Below are 22,313 nucleotides of genomic sequence, written 5' to 3' on the forward strand. Positions count from 1 at the left end.
TCTTCTGAAATCTAACTGAATCCATGTTTTTGGTGGATTCTCTTTCATTTTTAAAGAATGCCATAATATGATCTGAAGATGAAGATAACTGGCTCCATGTACCTCTCTGTTTTCTTATCTAATTGCATCAGCCAATACTGTTAAAAATAGAAGTGATAGAGGAACACTCTTTTCTTCTTCCTAATTTAATGGGAATGCTCCCACTATTTTGCTTGTTATTCCTCTGAGATTCCTACCTAAATTTTAATTCGTTTTCTTCTATCTTAATACTTTCTTCTCTTTTTTTCAAAAACTGGTTTTGAATGCCTCTTCGAAGTTACATGGTACTCAATAAGGAAGTTTTAGATCATATGACCTTTAACCCTTCTGGGACTGTTTTATCATCTATAAGTTGAATTTGTATTAAATCATCTCTGCAATCGTGTTCTGTCTAAAATTTGTAATTCTTAAAATAAATTAAACCCTAAAATACTGGGCAAAGCTTGTACAGATAATGAAAACACAAGAGGACAGAAAAACAGCTATGGTAAAGGGGAGAAAGTATACAACCATGTGCTGTGATTCACAGACATGACTGAGGTTGGTTGAGAAATGATTGTATTGACAAGTCTTTGCCAAGTATGAAGCCATAAGAAATGAAAATGGCATTTCTTAAGACCTTACCTTCACTTTGAATTTAGAAAGAATTTTCACTCAGAGTCAGGGATATTCTGGCTGTTAGTAATCATTAATCAAGGGACAGTTCTCATATGTGCTGAAATTGGAGGTGATTTCAGATTCTGCATCGGTCTTCCTACCTACATATAGGTCTTTCTACCTTCAACCCTACATATAGACGTAGTGGCTACTTCTGTGAAAAGTAATCTTGGAAATCAAATATCAAGAAGTATTACATGCTTGTGGCTTTGAGGCCTATAGCATAAACATAAGAATTCTGACACAGAGGTCTTTGTTTTATTTAGTTTTGTTTTTAAGTTTCCTCCATTCTTCATTTTACTAACATATCCAAAAGTAAATTTACATTCAAGAATTCAGAACCTTCTCTGAGCATGTGTGAAGTTTAGTTTGATTCAAAATGGTCTTACCTACAATGGAGAGAATCACAACCACAAAATCAAAAATGTTCCATCCTACAGTGAAGTAGTAATGTCTGAGGGAGATCAGTTTCAGCACACATTCTCCAGTGAAAAGGATAATAAAAACCACATTTATCCAATATAAAACATCAGTCATGTAGTCACTTTGTCCCTCTTTTTCTACCATCATGGTTACCATGTTGAGGCAGATAAGAACCATGATGGTGATATCAAACACTTGGTTTGTTACTAGGTCAAATATACATCCTTGGAATTTGTTCTGTAAAGAAACAAGAATAATATGGAATGTAGAGTAAATTTTGCAAATATCCATTAATCATTATATTAGTAAAAGATTTTTTTTAAAGTTGTGTCTTCAAAGTTGCATAAATTATCTTTGGTCATAAGTTCTTGATTCTACAAGAGATGAGTTGTATCATGAGTTAAATCAAAGTCAGAGTGAATGAAAAGTTTTTGTTGTTGTTGACTTTCAGTATATACCAAACAGACTTCAGTTGGTCATGTATACTAACATTTGCTTTTAAGCTCATCCAACCGTAGTATGTTATATATGAATTGTTTCAGTCACCAGTAATTTTTTACTAAAATACCTCAGCTCTACTACCCGGAGTATTTCAAGTTAATAAAATATGTCTCTAAATTTCTACTTTGCCATATTATTTTAACTAATGTGTTGCAGTGTCTTATATGACTGCTGTAGTATCAGAGACTTATATTTTCCTATCTCTTTCATGTATGGAATATGTATTTCCATACATATTCATACTTATAAATCACCTTTCTTTTCAGTCTCACTGTTAGTATTATGCTTTCTAGGAAACATAGCTTCTTCAAAATCCTTTTAGGAAAGGCCTTAAAGCATTTTACTAAGATCAAGTAGGGCATGCAAAAAATTAAATACCAGGGTTTCAAATCCATAGATTGTGATTCAATAGGTCTGGTTGAGACCTGGCAATGTGTCCATTTAAAAAGTGCTGGGTGATCCTCATGTTGCCAGCTGGGTACTAATTGGCTTTGTCTTCAGCCATGACTCTTTGGCAAGGTGTGTTATGTTCAATACAAATTTAAATGCATTATATGCATTTAAATTATATGCATTTAAATTTTTTCCCCCAAGTTGTTAGAGGAATACAAACTATTCTTTGACTGCTTAGACTCACTATTTCCATCTGAGCCCATTCTGGTCTTTGACTTCACAGTAGGAAAAAGTTTAGACTCACAACCAGTCCAACTGCTTCTTTTGCTATTTGTTGCAATATTAAAAATCTTCATGTTAGTTTTACCCTACTGATAGACAGCAATCACTACATCATAAAGTCATTACTTAGATAAATAAGTTTCAATCAAAATTACATTTTATTTGTATTCTCCACAGGCCACTGCACTAGTAGTAAGCTGTGTAGCTAATATAAAAGTAAAACCATATATAATTATTTGTAATTTTTATAGGAATATTAAGAACAGTGATAATGTTCAAAATACATATATTCAGTTTTATAAGGCCTTTTATTCAAATATTAGCATTCATGTTTAAGAACTAGTTGTACGTTAAAGATGAATTAAAAATAATTGAAAATTTATATGCTAGAGATATATATGTAAAAATATACAGTTGCCCCTTGGACAACAGTTTTGAAATACATAAGTCCATTAATCATGGGTTTTTTAAAGATAAATACAGTGCAGTACTGTAAATATATTTTCTCTTCTTTATGATTCTCTTAATAACATTTTGTTTTCTCTAGCTTACCGTATATAATACAGTATGTAATACATATAACATGTAAAATATGTGTTCAGCAACCATTTAGTTTATCAGTAAGATTTTTGGTCAACAGTAGGCTATTAGTAGTTAAGATTTGGAGGAGTCAGAAGTTGATATGCAGATTTTGACTGTGTGGAGGGTTGGTGCCCCTAACCCCTGTGTTGTTTTAAGATGAATTGTTTTTTTTTCTTTTCTTTTCTTTTTTTTTTTTTTTTTTACCCCTGGCCGAGGTATTGGCTTTTGTGGTTTCTTAGATCCCAGCTTTTTCATCGCATTATAATATTTCTTCTGTTCTTCTGTCATAAAGATGTCTTGACCTCCAAGGTAAAGAAATAAAAAAATAAATCTAGTTAAAATCAGAATCATGGTCTGGATCTTTCTTCAGATCATTAAGACAGGTTAAAAATGTATTAATATAGAAATAAAATGCATTTATTATGTGCCACGTAGCTATAAATAAAACCCATCTTAAAGAATTACTTACATGTAGGCATGTTATTCTCCATAAATAATGTAATGTGCATACGTAAAATATATGTATTACATATAATAATTATTGGCTCAATTTTCTTTTGGTGCAGTAACCCGTGTCATTTTAAACTATGTGCTGGTATTTCATTTTATCTGCTACCTATCTCAGGCATTTTATTGCTAGATTACAAATATATTAGGAAGAGTTATACAAAATAATACTGAACATCTTTTTTGATGATTTGGCTAATATTTGGGACTCTAATGAAAAGTAGGGGCCAAAACCATAGTAAAAATAATTTTATGTTATTTGTATTCATTTATAAATGCCATATTTGTTTAGCACAGAAAAAGAATATACAGTAGTGCCCTCTTATCTGTGGTTCTGCTTCCTGTGGTTTCTGTTACCCATGGTCAACTGTGGTCTAGAAGCAAGTGATCCTCCTGGCATAGGTCAGAAGGTGAATAGTAACCCAAGGCTACATCACGATGTCTGCAGATAGTCACCTCACTTCATCTCATTACATAGACATTTTATCATCTCACACCATCACAAGAAGGGAAGTATAGTACAATAAGATATTTTGAGACAGAGAGACGATATTCACGTAACTTGTATTATGGCATATTGTTCTATTTTATTATTATTGTTGTTAATCTCTTACTATGCCTAATTTATAAATTAGAATTTACCATAGGTATGCATGTAGAAGAAAAAACATGGTACATTTAAGGTTTGGTACTATCTATGGTTTCAGGCATCCACTGAAACATATGCCCTATAGATAATGGGTGGGGGAGACTACTGCACAGTGAACATGTAACACACAATATCTGTGTGTGTGTGTGGGGGGGGGGTGTTTGAAGAAACTTGTTAGATACTTTTTTCATTCCAATAAAGAAACTGCAATATAAGCAGGTTATTGGGTGTCAACATTATGTATACTAGTGTTGGAGGTATTGAGGAAATGACCAATGACTCAGGATCCTTGACCTGAAGGACTTCCTAATTGAATAGACAACCTTTAAAATTCAACAGTAAAAATAACTAACTCTAAAGTTTTTTGGGGTCGCCTGGGTGGCCCAGTTCGTTAAGCATCTGAGTTTGGCTTATGCCAGGATCTCATGGTTTGTGAGTTTGAGCCCCATTTTGGGCTCTGTACTGACAGTGGAGAGCCTGCTTTGGATCCTCTGTCTCTCTCTCCCTGTTCATCCCCAGTTTGCACCCTCTCTCTGTCTCTCAAAACCAACCAACCAACCAACCAACAAACAAACATTGGGGTGCCTGGTTGGCTCAGTTGGTTAAGTGTCTGACTTCAGCTCAGGTCATGATTTTGCCTCTGTGCTGACAGCTGAGACCCTGGAGCCTACTTTGGATTCTGTGTCTCCCTTTCTCTCTGTCTCTCATCTGCTCATGTTCTGTCTCTCTCTGTCTCAAAAATAAATAAACATTAAAAAAATTTAAAAAAGAAAGAAACATTGAAAAAATTTAAATGAAGGTTTTTGATCTTTATTTCACAAAGGGGGCTTAGAAGCTTTATCTGTTCTTTTAGGGTATGCCAATTTTCTTAAAATTATCTGTAATTTTTACAGATTCACACATTTTCTACATTGATGTGTAACATCAACTTTTTAGTTATGGGACAAATAAGTATAATCGATGTAATGGGTAATTTATTTTGAATAATTTTTAGTTCTCGAATCCTTACTTAATTTGTAGGGTTGGGGAGTTAAAGATCATCTGGTTATTGTTTCCCTTTAGTTTTCTTGGATTGGGCAATAGCTTTCTATTATACCACATTTTAAAAAATGTATCAAATACCTAATGGTAACCAGACTCTGCTTTCTTTCTTTAAACTGTTTTAACTCACCTTTATTCTAGTTGATATACAGTCTTTGGTATTTATCTTACATATTCATGCTAGGTATCCAGGAGAGCCTTCAGGCCAGTGTTAAGAGAACTACTTATGAGCAGAAGCTGAATGCCATACCATGTCAAGAACTTACCAGAAGAAGCTAGGAAAACACTGGGAAGAGAACTCTGAATTAGAGGTAAAAATCAAAGTGGCAAATTTTAACTTTTCTTAATGATACCTTGTTTGCCAAAATAATAAAAGGTGGGGATAAAACTAGGAGATTACAAAATGCTCTAATAGAGGAATTTGTGTTGTTTGGTTTTACTGTAGCTTTAGAGACCTTGTGCAAAATGTATCCCTTTAAAAGCTAGATGGAAGACACTCTGTAAATCAGGCTGGTCCTTTTCAACGTTACACACTATGTCAAGGCTGTGTTACTTAGTACTTAAGACTGTAGTTCTAGTATCAGATCATCTTTGTTCAAATCCTATCTCTGTTGTCCTTAGGCAAGTTTCTTAATCTCTTTAAGGATAAGTCATCTCATCCTTACAAGAGTAGCTATATCTCAGTTGTCTTGTTCTGAGGATCAACTGAGATCATGTATTCAAAGCACTCAGAATAATGCCAGATACACAAGCCCTCAATAATTGTTAGTTGCTATTACCGTTGTTGTTACTAACTTTCCTAATAAGGTTATAGTTACTAAAAGGGGTTCCTTTACTCAGAATTTACCCATACGTAACCAGGGCTATATTAGGTCTTTGTGTAAATATACTACATATTTTTCCCTTTTATAACTTGAACCTATTAATAATTTGTGTTCTAATTTTCCAAAGTATGTTTTCTAATGAATTATTAAACTCTTATTATCACATGAACTCATTAAAATGAAAACATTACTTATAGAAGTGATGGGTATTTGGAAAAACTAGTAAAGTGGGGTTGGTTATTAGAAGAGCTATGAGCTGAGACCAAAGCACTAAGTTAAAAAGCCTTAAGAGTCAAGAATACGCTGGGAAAAGAATATGGGCTTTGAAGTCAAACAGACCTTTGGATCCTGAATGCCAATGGACCTGTTGATTGATTTGAAACAAATTACTTATCCTTACCAGGCCCCAGCATATATACTTTTCTATAAAGATGCCACTTTCATTAGCTTGTCTGTGGATTAGATGAATTCACATACACAAAGTTATCTAGCAGAAGATCTCCTATGTAGTAGGTTAATTGAAGTATCGGTCCTGTTTCTTACTAAGGTGGAAAGAAACCGTAGGCCATTCAGAAAAGGTCAGAATATAAAAGGTATGCTTAAATTGCAAATTAAATACTAGAAGAAATGTAGGGGATAGTGGTAGTTGGCAGTGCTTCTAAATTAGTAACTTTTGCCTGACAGTAATGGTAATGGTGTCAACCCATCCTATCTTCCTCCAGTGGCAATTCTTGTAAGAGTAACATTTAAAAGCAAGAAGATTAAAGCAGTTAGGGTTGTGGCTGTCCTGTCCATGGTCACATGGCTTTATCTAGATATATGTTTGATTGGTCCTATGCAGGGAATATTGGGGAATCATACGTATATGCTTATATACCATATATACACATGTATAATGACTAAAGTTGAAAAAAAATAAATTGAAAATTAGAGTATACTTTGTAAACTTATTTTCAAGGTTAATTATCAATTTTTAGAGATTCTCTGTCTAAAGCCATGAATATATGATAATGTTAGCTAAGTGTGGCTCTCAGATATTAAATGTAAGAATGGAAGATGGGATTTTCAAAATATCTTTGAAAATAACCTATATTTGAAAATGTAAGCATAAATAACATTTAACATTTACTAAATTTCCTTCCAATTGTGAATATCAGTCACGTACAATAATGACATTTCATTTCTTGTACATCTATCTTTTCTTAAATGCTAAGCCAGTATCTAAAATGACTCCCTCTTGGAATCCTACCGCTTATCTTGGAAAGATTTCTTTTCCTGTGGGTGGTGCTACAGTTACAGTAACTCAGCCAACTTTGACAGGAAAATTGAGACTTAGATGATTTATTCTCTTGCAAATCACAGATAATACTATAGATTGTACCCACTACAGGCTCTTCATTGAACATATCCCGTATTCCCCATTGCTGCAAATGACTAATGTGGAGACTTAAATGTGGTCCAGGTAGCAGGTAATGCAGAATCTGACCTAGTCTTGGGTCTCTCTTCTGTCATTCTACGCATCATTGCTGGATTCAGTTTTTAAATTAGAACTGAGTTCTCATAGTCCCTGGAAGAAGAGACTCCAGAGTTGGATCTGTGATGAGACTACTTCCTAACTGTCGGATCACACGCAAGTAACACATCCTCTCTGACAGGGGAAGTGGTGATATAATGCCTTTTAGGTTTGCTGTAAAATGCGACTAAGATTACACATGTGGAGTACTTTACACAGAATCAGACACATCATCAAGTCATAATAAATGCCACTGTCCTGCCTATATGTGCTCCCTTGCTCAAAATACCTCAATGACACATCAGCTCCTACTGAAAAATACCTAATATGGCTTTTCAGATCTGCTCTCAGGCAAGACTTCATCTTGTACTATTTCTCTTTTTAAAATTCCATCTCAAAACTCCATTCAAACTGGATGGGAGGCTATTCCTCCTGGATTACTTCCTCTTATGTCAGCCCTATGCATGTGCTCACACATTTCTCTATCCCTCCCTGTGGATTATCCATCTTTCTGCCTCTCAGTTTCTACATGTCTTCTTATTAATCTTACAAAGCCTACCAATTGTCACATAAATGTGTTTTTTTCTATTTATATCTATTTTTTCTCTGTCCATTTATTTTGTTGTTGTTATTATTGTTGCTTTTGTTAATTTTTATTACACTTATCACTGTTTCATATTATAGTATTTAGGGATCTGGCATAGTGCAGGGGCTAAAAAATATATGCAGTACATGGGATCAACTACTGACCTTATCAGAACTATCACTTACTAGATGCATGACCTTGGGTACATCACTTAACCTTTTTGTGGCTGCCCACGTTTATCAGACAAAGTCAATAATAATAATAATAATAATAATAATAATAATAATAAATTTTAGGGTGGATATTTTAGGTTGAATTGTGTCCCCCCAAAAAGATATTTTAAAGTCCTAGCCCCTAATACTTCAGAATTACCTTATGTGGAAATGTGGTCATTGTAGATGTAATTAAATCAAGGTGAGGTCATACTAGAGAAGAGTGAGACTTTAGTCCACTATGACGAGTGTCCTCATAAGTAAAGGATAGAGACACAGAGAGGGAAAACACTCCATGTGACCATGGAGGCAGAGACTAAAGATATGCTGCCATAAGGCAAGTAACACTTGAGCTACCAGAAGCTACCAGAAGCCTTCCCAAAAGGCTCTAAAGAGAGCATGGCCCTAACAAAACTTTGATTTTGGACTTGCAGCCTCCATAACTGTGAGAGAATAAATTTCTGTTGTATGAAGCCACCAGTTTGTGGTACTTGGTTATAGGAGCCTTAAAAAATTAATACAGTTGATGTGAAAGTTAATGAAACACAAATCTCAGGAAAGTATCTTACTTGCAACATTCAACAAATCTTAATTTCCACCACATGTATCATTGCTTCTGCTATGATACAAACTCCCTGAAGTCAGGAAACATATCTTGTGCTGTTGTCCATCAAGGGCCAGCCCAATGTATACCACACAGAGCAGTGGCTCAGAGAATGAATGAAGTAACTCCTTATGAAATATGCTTTGAATGAACAATTAGTGCATTAATTTTTCTTAATTAGTCAGTCCTCTATAGCGAACATTGACAAAAACTCAATACTTGTCATATTGCTTAAAAATATGACAGAAGATAATTATTTTCTGTGCAGAGATAAATGAGATTAAGCATATCTGTATTCAATTATTTAAAAAAATAAATGAAGTTATAATGAAGCTAATCACTAATTGGTATCAAATTAAATTTCAAATCATATTTTTAGGAAAATAATTGTTCATATTTTTCAGTACAGTAAAAAAAAAACCCTTAAAATACTTATCTTTTTTTTCTGTTGGTTGAAATTATCTATGATGACACCAATGAATAAGTTCAAAGTGAAGAATGATCCAAAGATGATAAAGATGACAAAATAAATATACATGTAGAGGCTGTATTCATAGATGGGCTGCTTGTCTACCTATAAGATTAACAGAAGTTAGCAGCATATTGACAATAACATTAATGATTTTGTTTTTTTCATGGTCTGACAAGTTAATCCAGACAGTGCTATCCTTGGTGAACTTGGCTTTTCAGAAGCCATAGCATCTTGAGGATCAGCCTAAACCTTCTTAAAATTTATTCAACATTAAGCATTAAGCGTTAAGCAATAAATATTTATTGCATGCTTACTATGTACATGAATATAATCTTCAAATGACTACAAAGGACTTAACCATATGTAGTACTTGTTCTCAGATTGGTAGGACAGACAATCTGGTAACTAACTGAACTAAAGTATGTTATTTATTTCCAGAAAAAAAAAACTGTAAAGAATGTGATACCATATTTATATAAATTTTATTGATTTTTTTTTCTTCATTTGATTACACAAATGTCTTCACTGGCTCTAACTTCTTAGCATGGAACTCATTTCACATAAACCCTTCCAGAGCATTTTAAACATAAAAACAACAAAATCTATGAATAAAAAAATTTAAAACCCATGAATAACTTATGATATTTAATTTTTATTTTGATAAATGTATTTATTGAGCACTTATTGCCAGGGTGTGCAAAGTGCTCTACTTACATTTTCTGGTTGGTTCCTCAGAACAATCCCATGACACGGACAGTAATTTTTTTTTTTCTTTTTACAGCCAATAAACAAGCTGAGAGAGGCAAAGTAATTTGCTCAAAGTCAGTTACAGAGCTTATATATGATAGACCCAGAATTTGAGTTAAGCTCTGTCCCCAAATGCTGCACACGTCATCACTAGGCTATTATTGGGTGGAAGGAAGTTCTTCATTTTGTGTGTACGTACCAAGGGCTCCTTGGAGCTACTATTTGAAAATGGCTGACCTAAACTCAGGAGCTTTAAAAACTGTAGAGTTTGTGTTATATTGACCAATACTTACATTAACAGAATCAACAGCTGCATACATAATATCCATCCATCCCTTAAATGTTGCCTGTAAATATAACAATAGAATCTGAATGTGAAGCTCACACTCTAAAATAGCCATACACGAATTCAGTCCATTTATTGTTACATTTATTAAGTGATATCAAATCACTGAATTTTACTGTATTTCAAAATATCAATTTAATATAAAGATGCTATGTCGAGCACCAAAAGGACATAGTGCCAAGTCACATTGTAAATCTTAGTCCTAGTTAATTATTTCCAGGTTGTTACAATTCCTGAAAATTTTGCACATGAACTTTAATTTTTCCAGAGGTAGAGTTTTCCAGAACATGTTTTATAGGCACATGTTCTATGAAAGACCAAGTCTCTTTTTAAAGTCACAAAGTACATTATCTTTAACTTCTAGTTAATAGATTAAACAATGAATTATATCCTTCATCCAGAGTCCACTATAATATCAAGCATTCATGACAGGGCTCACTTACAACTTGAAGCAGAGACAGGTAACCAAGTCCAACATTATCAAAGTTCACCTTCAGGTTTTTCCACCGCACATTTTGACTAATGTTCATCAGTGCAGAACAGTCGGAACGATTTTTAACTAGACTTGTTGGAAAACGTGACCCATCTGTGGTATTAACACACTCATAGAACTTCCCAGCAAACAAATTTACTCCCATGATGCTAAATATTAGCCAGAATATAAGACACACAAGTAGCACATTCATGATGGAAGGAATTGCACCTATGAGTGCATTCACGACCACCTAGTATTCAAAGGAAAGAAAAGGATGATTAGGATTAGTAAAAATGTTAAATGGTCCACATTAATGAAACACAATGCAGAATTAAGGAAATTAGAAAAGCCACCCTTACATGTTTAAGACATCAAATCACCAAGCAACATGTATTAACTATCTATGCTTAGTAGTATGCCAACCAAGACAAACGAGACAGGAGCCCTGTGATCGATAAGCGTACTTAAAATAGTTGATAAACACATTGAAAGTATTAGCAACAGTGCAAAACAAAGTAGCTAAAAATGATACCATAGCTTAAATAAATGAAAAAATAAAAATAATAAACCAAAAACCTGATATATGTAAGGTGAAGTCGAAAATCTGCATAATCTAGGGAAAAAAAGAAATTTCTAAGTATAAATGATAAAAAATAAATAAAATGTACATTTAAAGGTCAGTGCTAGCCCTAGATTTGTCAGTGCTAAAATTCTCCTATATAGAGAAACCACTGGTGTATATAAGCTGGAGTTAAGGTTGGGAGTCTTTCAGCGTATGAACCCCTTATATTTAATTGGTTCTGCTAGTTGTATGGTGCTGAATTCAATTAAGACCTTGGGACCTCAGTTTCTTCATCTACAAAACGAGAGCCATCTGTTCAAATTTATTATTCTAGCTCTAAATATACTTTATATATATAAGTCCTTGGCTAAATATAGATAATGCTTGCCTTGGTTAAAATAAAAATGAAATAGTTTATCATTAGTTAATACTTCCTTTATTTCAGCTTTTCAGCATTTCCACTGCTATTAATCACTGGTGCCTCTTGCCATTCCAATTTTCCTGCATGGAGACTATTGTGGCATTTATCACTCTCCAGATTTTCTTAATTACCCCATCTTTCGAAACCTACCTGTCTTTTTATATTTCAGCTCTAGTCTGTATTTGAGTCCAAATGTGTTAAAGACTAATTTGTTAAGTGAGAGCACTGTGCTCCCTCTTTTTTCCAAGCAGTGAAACATTAAGAATCTTTGACCATCTTTCAGATTTTCTAGAGCAGGGGTTGGTGAGCATTTTCTTAAGTATTTTTAGGCTTTGAGGGTTATATGTTCTCTGTTGCAAGTATTCAATTCTGCTCCCGTAGCAATAGATTATAAACAAATGGGCATGGCTGAGAGGCAATAAAACTTCCTTTACAAAACAGGCAATCAGCCTGTGGGCTTTAGTTTGTTGACCTCTGACCTAGAGCAATAGTACCTAGGGTCTGTGGGCCACTGAGCTTCCATGCCAGCATAAAATTCTATGAAAAACATCATGGTTGTATTTTTTTTTTTTAACGAAGAGATGATTCATAGTGTTATGAGATCCTTATAGTGTACGTGACACTAAAAGGGTTAGGAAACACAGGAGTAGAGAATGAAGTTCAAAGTGCTCAACTCTTGTTCAAGCCTATGCTTTCATCCTCACTTCCTGCTAACCTCCACACTGTGCTTATCACTGAGGCACATTTTTCCTTCTAGTCCTTGCTCAAACATGCTTTACACACTCAACCCTATGTTTCTCTACCAGCTAGCATCTCTGCCTGGAATGTCTAGGTGCCTGGGGGTTGAGGCCCACTATTTCAGTCCTGGCTCCAAAGTCACCTCCTTGTGAGGCCTTCCTAGACTTCCCAAGGTAGCTACTCTAGCCTCCATGGTCCTGTAGTACTGTGTGCTTACCATTTCATAGCGGATGTCATAGAGTAACCACTGTTTCCCTGTCTGTCTCTCCATGACTTTTGTCCCCACTCAGTCTTGGGGGACTGGGGTCTCTTCACCATTGTACTCTTTTTATAGCCTAATAGCTGACACATAGTTGGTGTTTAAAATGTTTGCTGAAAGAATGTGAGTAATGGTGGTCTCTGAGGGAGATAGGTATATATTGGTCTGATGAGCAGCCATTTGGGAAAGTCAATAAGCTTGAGATCCTCAAGATTCAAAGGAAGCTAACTACATAATGCCTCAAATCATCATTTCATTTACTCTTCAGAATGATCCTGCAGTGGGAAGGAACATATCTTTTTATGTGGTTAATAAATGCTACAGAGATATATCTGCTCCTCCAAATCCATTAAAACATTCTCCAATTATTGATAAAAAACAAACAGCAAAGAGGGTAGAATAATGGGCTAGCTTAATTGCTGAGGGAAGTAGCTTGTAGGGTAAAATACATTCTTTGTTCAAGAAAATGCAGTAGATGGTCTGTGTGAGTCCAGATAGGAGTCATAAGTTCCAGATCAATTGTAACATTCTACCAATGCTCAAAAAACAAAGTTAATGTCAATGGATTCCAATACTATCTTTCTGTGTGATAACACAACTTGTAATTTTTCAATTCTTATATGATAAAAGTATTGAATTACACTTATGAATATTGTATATAATTATGATCTCTCACATACACTGGAGCCATTATACATTGGATGCATTCAACACTAGACATGACAGTCATAGTTTAGCAGGGATAACCCTGAAGATCTGCTAGACTAAAAGATCTCTGATATTCACCTGAGGCTTCAGATTTCTGAGCCCCACCCCAGAGTTCATGATTCAGTAGGTCTGGAGGAGGGCCTGGGCATCTGCATTTCTAATAAATTCTTAGATGATGCTGATGGCTGGTCTGTAGATCACACTTCAGTGAGATAGACTAATCTGCGTGTTAAGTTGTTCAGAGACTACAGGTAGAGAGGCAGTCAGATAAACAAGTAAAAAATAATATAATAAGGATTTTGTGTGAACATAAAGGGAGGATGATCACTTATGCCTGGTAGTGAAGAGACAAAGCAAATATAAATTGGAGCTTAATGGCTGGGTAGGTGTCTGCTATATTGGGGAGCTAGGGTTGAGACAGGGCAGGAAGAAGCACTCTCAGCCAAGAGAACGACAGAAGCATGAGAAAGCAGGTATAAACCTGGTAAAAAAATAAATTTGAGGAGAGCAGAAATAAGTGAGGATATGGACTATTTAGAGAAAATAAGGTCATTGTGCCGCATGTATTTTATGAAGTTGCTGGTTTAATACAGCTCTGAAAGCTAGGTTGCTAGTAATTATTTTTCTCACCTTGTTTGTCTCTGCAAAATGGTCTCTTTTCAGGCACCATGCAGCCTTGTGCAAATTCAGTAAATTTTCAGAGCTTTAGTTTTCTCAAATGCAATTTGGATATCATTCGACTATTATTGAAACATTTATTTTAAGGATGAAATTTAAGGTGGTGGCTGATGCCCCTTGACTTCCCTGATTTTTCTTATGACTCCTACCAGGGTAGCTCTTTAAAAAATATATATTTTTTGAACACCTGATACAGGCAAGTCCTTGATGACTGGTATTTGGGAGATGTTATCAGAACTAATAGTGTCCCCTTCACCTAAATTTCCTAGCACAGGGAAGATTTTCATTTAAAAAGGGAGAAGTCACTTATTTGGATTACTGCCTAACAGTATTATGTGAAGGAGGCATTATTGTATTTGATTTACTCTTTGTTAAACAATATGCACTGAATACTGTGTCTATGCATATCTATACACATATATAAACATTACATCTATATATATACATACATATATGTGTGTATAAACAGTCCATAATTTCTACATACTTATTTTCATATTTTATACTCCATTTAGAAAATAAGAATATTATACTAGAATGTTTAGCATTTTCTTACCCTCATTCCTTCAAATCTAGATAAAGCTCTTAGAGGTCTTAAAGCTCTAAGTGTCCGAAGGGATTTAATGGGGCCAAGGTCTGAGTAGCCGAGAGTGTTTGCGACTAAAGTAACCAAAGAAACCTACAAAAAATAAAATTTCATTAATCATTTCAATGAAATAATAAAGCATAAAGAGGAAAAGTCAAATTCAAAGATCACTAACAGCAGACCAATAAGAATAATATGAGTTTAAATATCAAATTGTCTAGTCATTGGCTAAAAATAGGTAAGATGTGCTTTTGTTAAGGAAATATATTTAAAGAAAGGTTAATGAAAATAAAAGAAATAGTCGAAGGAAAGTAGTTTCTTACCCTGAATAAAAATCACACATTCTTTTTACATGTTTGTAGTCAATGATTATATAATTGCTTATTAATATGTTTATGCTTGATATATTTAATTAGATATGCTATATATTTAATTAGAGCAACTTATGTTATACATTTATGCTATGCATTTAATTAGAGCAACTATCAAAATTTCAATTATAATAAAACCCAGGGCATAAGAAAGTGTGTGATTTTGAAGCTAAGTCATAAGAGTGTGGCATTAATTCAGCCAAACCTATGTCTCAGTGTAAGCATTATTCAAAAGTGTTTTGAAGACTCATGATTTTGAGACGGAGTTAATTCCCCACAAGGCTGTTTTGCCTTGTGATTTATCAGAACTGGCACCAAAAAGATTTACCTAGTAATAGACACTGGGAGAAAAATCTCAATTGTATTGAAGAGAGCAAAAAGTAGATGATCTCACTGGCTTTGCAATCAACACAGACATACGGACCTTCATCATGTGAGACCTGCGACAATTACCATGATCAGTATGCAACAGAAATTAGTGTTCCTTACAATAAACTATCTTAGAAGAAAGAACATGGACAGAAATAAAATCAATACACATTTTGGTAATAGAGTAATGAGCTCCTCAATGACCTTACATCTGGATCTGTAATGCATGAAGTCTCTGAGTGCATTCCATGTAAAATATTCATTTGTTGTTACACTGAGTGTAGCAGGAAGTAATGTCTAAGAACAATGTCCAGAATGTAGCTTTTCATTATGAATGAAGTAATGACTAAAAGATTCAAGTTTTCCAGGGAAGACTAGGAACACCTGAGAGTCATTGTTCTTATATTTAACTATTGACAGAGTGGAAAAATTCAGCACTCACAAGTTCACTGCTCCTGCTACCAGAGACAAGTAAACTGATTTATGAATCAAAATGCATTGAAGACTTTTGTTCTTTCTCATACAGTTACTTCCAAATGCCTCAATGTTGTGCAGGTTTGGTGGTACAGTAGTGAGCATAGCTGCCTTCCAAATATCTCAGTGTAACATTGTTTATTTTTAAGTCCTTTATATTATATATCCAGCAGAACTAATTGTCTGTCCCTCATATCATTTGAAATTCACCCAAGTCATTCAGGTCTATTATTTTCCACTTAAATACACTTAAGAAAATGTACTTTTTAATCAGGATAACAAGTATTCCCTTTTAATCAGGAAAAAAAATTTTCAAATGTTTATTATAATTTTTTTAATGTTTATTGATTTTTGAGAGACAGAGCATGAGCAGAGGAGGGGCAGAGAGAGAGGCAGACACAGCATCCAAAGCAGGCTCCAGGCTCTGAGCTGTCAGCACAGAGCACGATGTGGGGTTCGAACTCACAAGTCTTGAGATCATGACCTGAGCTGAAGCTGGATGCTTAACAGACTGAGTCACCCAGGTGCCCCTCTCTTTCTTAAAATACATTCTTGTAAACTTAAAATACATACTTGTAAACTTCTATTTCACAGGCTGAGTGATGAAAGTAACTATGTTTGTGATAATGTTTTTAAAGGTTTTTAAATACCTTAAATATTTTATAATAACCCATAAAAGACCCAATCATATTTAATGGTTAAGAGAAAAGAAAAGAAAAAGCCTACATTCTTTCTATCATTTCTTCTTATTTTGTTTAGCCTTTCTTTAAATCTATTATGTTACAAAAGCATCTTTCTTACCATTTATTTTTCTATCTAGTAACTAGGTAACATATATATAAAGGTAAATTAAAAAAAATCAAACAATATGAAATCAGTAACATAAAGTATCAAAAATTAGAGATCAGATCTCACAGAGAAAGCCTAAGATAACATAAGAGGTGTAATGTATAGCTATATCTCAATAAAAAAATTGTTTTTGCATATCACCTATATAGAAAGCAAAATGTTAATTATTGTTTTTAATATTTTATATTTTGACCTGTTAAAAAGAACTTACTAAGCTTTGGATAACAATTGAGAAATTAAACTTTTGAGTAGAAATGATGAGTTTTGTTTTAATTTTGTAGTCAGATTTTGCTATTTATAGTCATTCTTACTTGTAATTTTGATATCTATGAATGATGCTATATTTTTCTTTTCTGAAAAGTTTAATGATGCAAACTGGTGGTTAAATGTTAGAGCACTTGTTAACATTATAAATATTTGTATGTTGCCCTCTAATTCCAGACATCAGATGCAAAACAACTCCCTAAAAATTACAACTTATTATAAGATGTCCTTTCCCTAGCCACAAAGACTAGATTTTGGAAAATCTAGGGAAATTAGTAATAGATGGAAGAACATAAATCATTCTGAGAAAAATTAGATTTGGATATTGAGGTCAAAAATTAACTTAAAAAAGCCTTTTAAAATAATATAAAATATAATAACATAATTATTATATGTGATATATTATTAAATTATATTATTAAAATATAAAATAAAACAGAGAACACTAAACAAGAATAATTTGGATGTTGCACCATTTCTATTTGAGATGCCTTAATCTCACAGCTATTTTAGGATCTCTTTCTTATTTCAACAAGATTCCCAAAAAAATATTTTTGCTTTGTTAAAAATAATTTGTAAACTTAACCTTGCTTATATATATTTTCCATCATTCAAGTGTTGAACAGTTCTCTGAATTTATTACTTGACATTGTCAATGCCTATTTTTCTGTTCCATTGCCACTCCAGAGATTAAGGGTAGGTTGGATGTTTCAGGTGGGGACAAGAGTGTGACTCATTTTGGTTTTCCTTTTCATTGTGAAAGAGATAAATGTTTTGAAATTCATGCCTCTCCATTTCCCTAACACAGCTATATAGCTTTTGTGTCACCACTTTTACATAACTTTCAGCTAACACATCAGCTTGATACATCCCTTATTGTCTCTTATTTTCTAATTTTATATTGTAAAAAAAAAATCAATATTTTATCTTTTTAATCTATGCCTCTACCCTCTTCCATTCCCACACCCACCTCCTAGTGTTTCATTTTGTTCTTATTCCCAACAGCAATGATATTTGAATTATGTATACATATGTGTATATAAAATCCCTTTTTCTCTTACTGCAGAAAACACATGCAAAGTAAATTATAAATGTTAGAATGGCACAGAAAATAATTTGCATTCATTGAAGAATTTCTCTTAATACTCTTTACAGAGATATTTCTACTGGCTATATTAATATTTCAAAAAAACCCATAAATGTATAGTCTGAAAGTACAAGAAGCTAACCAAAATTAAAATATGATAACAAACAACATTAATGAAGGTTCCTCAGAACACTTATTTATAAGAATACAGCCTCTTTTAAAATTTAGTCAAAGTACCTACATCAACAATTAAGAAATCCAGCCAACACCAGGCATTGGTGAAATACGTTTTATAACCATATGCTACCCATTTTAGAAGCATTTCCAGAATGAAGATGTAAGTGAATATCTTGTCAGCATACTCAAGGATAATCTTAATGGTCTTTTTCTTTTCAATATATATATCTTCAAAAGCCTGTGAAAATAATAGTCAAATTTCAATTCATGTCCAACTTAAAGCTTATGATTCATAACAAACACAGGAAATAAAGTTCTGATGGAGAAACCACTGAAAGATAATACTGTTATGGGCTAGCTGACTTTCTTCTGGTTTACAGCGACTATATAACACTTAGTTTTAGACTACTTACCAGTATGCACTGCTGGGCACAAGAGATTAAGGGAAAGGATGTAAAGAATAAATTTTATAATCCTTTAAAAAGAACCATGATCTCTCATACTTGCAGCAATTTCCACTTTATTTGACTCCCCTTTATCTCTCTCCAAATGGGATAAATCCTAGTAACTTAAGACATGATTCCCAGATCAGCTTGTCATATATATTTTTCTCATCCTGCACTCTCTTTCACACCACCAGTAGGATTTGGAGACTCTCCTCCAGTTCTTATATGTGTGTTCACTCCCAGTGCCTAGCACTGTGTCAAGAACACAGTAGGAGACAAGGAAAAGTTTGCTCAATGAATGAATGAATGCAGTATCTTAACAGGGCTGTAGAACACAGAGGATTTCTTTCTTTGAATCTTGCACAATATTTTATCATTCATTGAAAGCTTAAGCTCTACAAATCACTATTTACATTCATTCCATGAATACAGCACCTTTTAACACTCTTCTAGAACTTTTAGTAAGCGACAGATGATGGTTCTATGGCCATAGTCACAAGTCCCTTGGGAAATAATTTGAATTCACTTAACAAATTCAGCTCAGTGAGGACACTGAAAATGACTGCTGACCTAAACAGGTGTAGAGCATTAGGATTTTCCTTCTCTCTCTCTGTCTCTCTGTCTCTCTGTCTCTGTCTCTCTCTCTCTCTCTCTCTCTCTCTCTGTCTCTCTCAAGCATGAACTGGGAAGAGAGGCAGAGGCGAAGAGAGACAGAGAATCTTGAACAGGCTCCACACTCAGTGTGGAGCTTGACACAGGGCTCAATCCCATGACCCTGGAATCATGACTTGAGCTAAAATCAAGAGTTGGATGCTCAACTAAGTGAGCCACCTGGGCACCCCAGTATTCTCTTTCTTGTTTAAGCAATATTCACTTTGTGGAAGAACATGAAAGTCAAAGGACCCGTACCCTTATAGTGGTTGACATTATACTACCCATCCATAGCCATGGGCTTGTCCACTTTCTTCTTATTATTATAAGTCCTTCTATCAATACTTTCAAAATGATCCTTGGCACTTATTGCAAACTGTTGGTATCAGTATTGAAGAAGGCAGAGAAGTTGGGACACAGACAATGGGCAGACCTACCAAGATGATAAAAGAGATTCTAGCACCTAGCAGAGGTTCTGAAAGTCAGTGGCACTGAAGTACAAGAAGAAACTTCCAGCCTTCAGGGTTTTTGGGCCTCCCTTCTCCAGGTTGTAGAGGAATCAGGCAAGCTGCTGAGATAAACTATGGCAATGCTTCAGTACTTGAGATGCAAAGTTATTTTTTTTAAAGTTTATTTATTTTGAGAGAGAGCATGGGGAGGAGCAGAGAGAGGGAGAGAGAGAGAACCCCAAGCAGGCTCTGTATTGTCAGTGCATGGAGCCCAATGTGGGGCTTGAACCCACGAACCATGAGATCATGACCTGAACCAAGATCAAGAGTTGGACACTCAACCTACTGAGCCACTCATGTGCCCCTTGAAATGCAAAGTTTAAGGAAGGGGCTTTATCACAAAGAACGAGAGTGATATTCCTGGAACTGAGGTGGAAAGCAGGACCAGTAGCAAGTCTTGATGCTGAGAGCCAAACACTGTGCCTGAATACACCTTGCTCTGACTAGTCCCAGAGCTGGAAACTGGATTCAGTCTGCAGGGTTCCTAGCTAGCTTCCAGGACTAGTTATGTGACTGTGGGAGCAAGGAGGCAAGGACATCATTATATGAGCTCCACCAATGTGGGGTGTAGGTTTTACTGTTACTCATTTAAGTTACTATTCATTTGTTTTTATGTGGTGTGTACTCTCCCTTTTGAGGAACCACAAATCAGTGAAAAGATATAGTAGCTTTGATTTTAGACCTCAGGTATGAGTCTGTTGTTTACTAGCTTTAGGATATTAACTAACTTTTTAAACTCTCTTCCCTGCTTCCTCATTGGTAAAATAAGCAAAATAATCATAATCTCACAGGATTGTTTAAATATTAAGTGAAAAAACCTATATAAATATCTTGAAGCATAATAAATATGTACTAAATTTGAATTGTTACCTTTCATTTATTTTACAGACAGGTATTTTAAAAATCTAGCTCAACTGGCAAACTCCCTGAGTAAAAACAGCAGTTTCTTAAACTACCTTTCTCTTTTCTTCTTCATATAATTCACTTGAATTTCAGTTTTGAAAGCACCTCTCGCCAAAAATGTCATCTTCCTTTGGACATTTTGAATCAGGGATTACTCTAAACTTTTCTTTAATTTTTTTTTTCTCTCCCTTCTAACAGTCTCAGTCTCATGTGTGACTCAGCACAGAATAAACTTCATTAGGTATTAGGAATTAGATTCCTACTTGCATTCCACCAGATAAGAAGAGTAGCATTTTTTAAAATTCATTTTCTGTTTCAGGAGAAGTCATCCACTGTGGGCCCCGTGCATCCCTGCATGTCCTTGTTGGATAGGACAAGAATGCAAGGCCCTGACTGGCTTCACTCTGGCTATTTCTCAGGGTTGTTTTTGCAACAAGCAACCTTGAGGAATAGAGACAGTGTCTCTGTCTGGGACAAAAAGCAAGGTTGCATACTGCTTGCTATAAAAGGACAGGGTTCCCTAAATTTAGGGCTCTTCAGCTGTGATGCTAAATCACTGTGTGTGCACCAGTCATTTACCCCCCTGCCATGCCCTCATGAGACTTGGGGATTAGCGGGACCAACATAAACATGTTGAAGTTCATGTTGCTTCCAAAATCATGAGAAATAAAATTCTTTGTCTCTGACTTGGAAGTCTCCTATATTCTACCCCCATCCATGAAACAGTAACAGGTTAATTTCTTATAAGTAGAGTAAAATCCAAAATTCATGAAGACTATCTATGAGGCAATTTACAACTTTCTTGAGTATTGTGTCTTCAGTATAGTGGAATTTCCAGTGGTATCTCTAGCTGGAACTGGGCTTCTAATGGTTCATTTCTGGTCGTGTCAGCAGGAAAGACAAATAAGTAAGAAAAGGCTCAGGGAGTGCGAAACTCTCCTGGAAAGTGCTTTCAACTCTCATAGAAAGTGCTTGATATATGTGCAAGAATAAGAATGTGTCCCTTTCTCACCCTAATATTACAGCTTGTGTTTCAAGATCTTCATAAGCTGACACTGACTGTCTTTGTCACAGTACCTGTGGTTACCACTCTCTTTCCTGTGTTTGCTCTTCCTGCAACATCACTTTCTACAGGTTGGCAACTTTTAATGTGCTGAATACCTCCCGATTTTTTATGCTTCCTTATCCCTGTACACTTGTTCCCCTCAGCCCACCCTGTCTCTCTGGAGGATCCCTGTTAATCTTCCTAGATCTCGCACAACATCAACTATCTTTCTTAAATTCCAAGCAGACAATAGTTCGTCTCTTGCTACAGAGCTTTATCAAGTATATTCCTCACTTACAAACACATCTCAGTGCTGTAATCACTTGTGCCTCTCTCCCCAGTGCTCTCTTGAGAAAAGTACCT

At 34.8% G+C, this 22,313-nt stretch overlaps 1 protein-coding gene and 1 long non-coding RNA gene across 8 annotated transcripts in view; one reads left to right on the plus strand and one right to left on the minus strand.

The window, feature by feature from the left end:
* Positions 1-22,313, plus strand: part of LOC113598200 (uncharacterized) — a 117,146-nt gene that overhangs the window by 51,397 nt on the left and 43,436 nt on the right. For all 5 annotated transcript variants that reach the window (XR_008295408.1, XR_008295406.1, XR_003418827.2 and 2 more), the window contains one exon: positions 5,259-5,385. This is a non-coding gene — a long non-coding RNA (uncharacterized LOC113598200). The remainder of the gene's footprint in view (positions 1-5,258; positions 5,386-22,313) is intronic.
* SCN9A (sodium voltage-gated channel alpha subunit 9) overlaps positions 1-22,313 on the minus strand; it is a 165,553-nt gene that overhangs the window by 6,578 nt on the left and 136,662 nt on the right. For all 3 annotated transcript variants that reach the window (XM_027055575.2, XM_053215223.1, XM_027055576.2), the window contains 7 exons: positions 18,461-18,634; positions 14,776-14,898; positions 10,822-11,103; positions 10,326-10,379; positions 9,250-9,387; positions 3,082-3,186; positions 1,086-1,356 (listed from right to left, as the gene is read on the minus strand). In XM_027055575.2, the coding sequence (XP_026911376.2) occupies positions 1,086-1,356; positions 3,082-3,186; positions 9,250-9,387; positions 10,326-10,379; positions 10,822-11,103; positions 14,776-14,898; positions 18,461-18,634 (1,147 nt within the window). The remainder of the gene's footprint in view (positions 1-1,085; positions 1,357-3,081; positions 3,187-9,249; positions 9,388-10,325; positions 10,380-10,821; positions 11,104-14,775; positions 14,899-18,460; positions 18,635-22,313) is intronic.

This window comes from Acinonyx jubatus, chromosome C1 (assembly GCF_027475565.1).
Source record: "Acinonyx jubatus isolate Ajub_Pintada_27869175 chromosome C1, VMU_Ajub_asm_v1.0, whole genome shotgun sequence".
In the NCBI taxonomy this organism is placed as follows: domain Eukaryota; kingdom Metazoa; phylum Chordata; class Mammalia; order Carnivora; family Felidae; genus Acinonyx; species Acinonyx jubatus.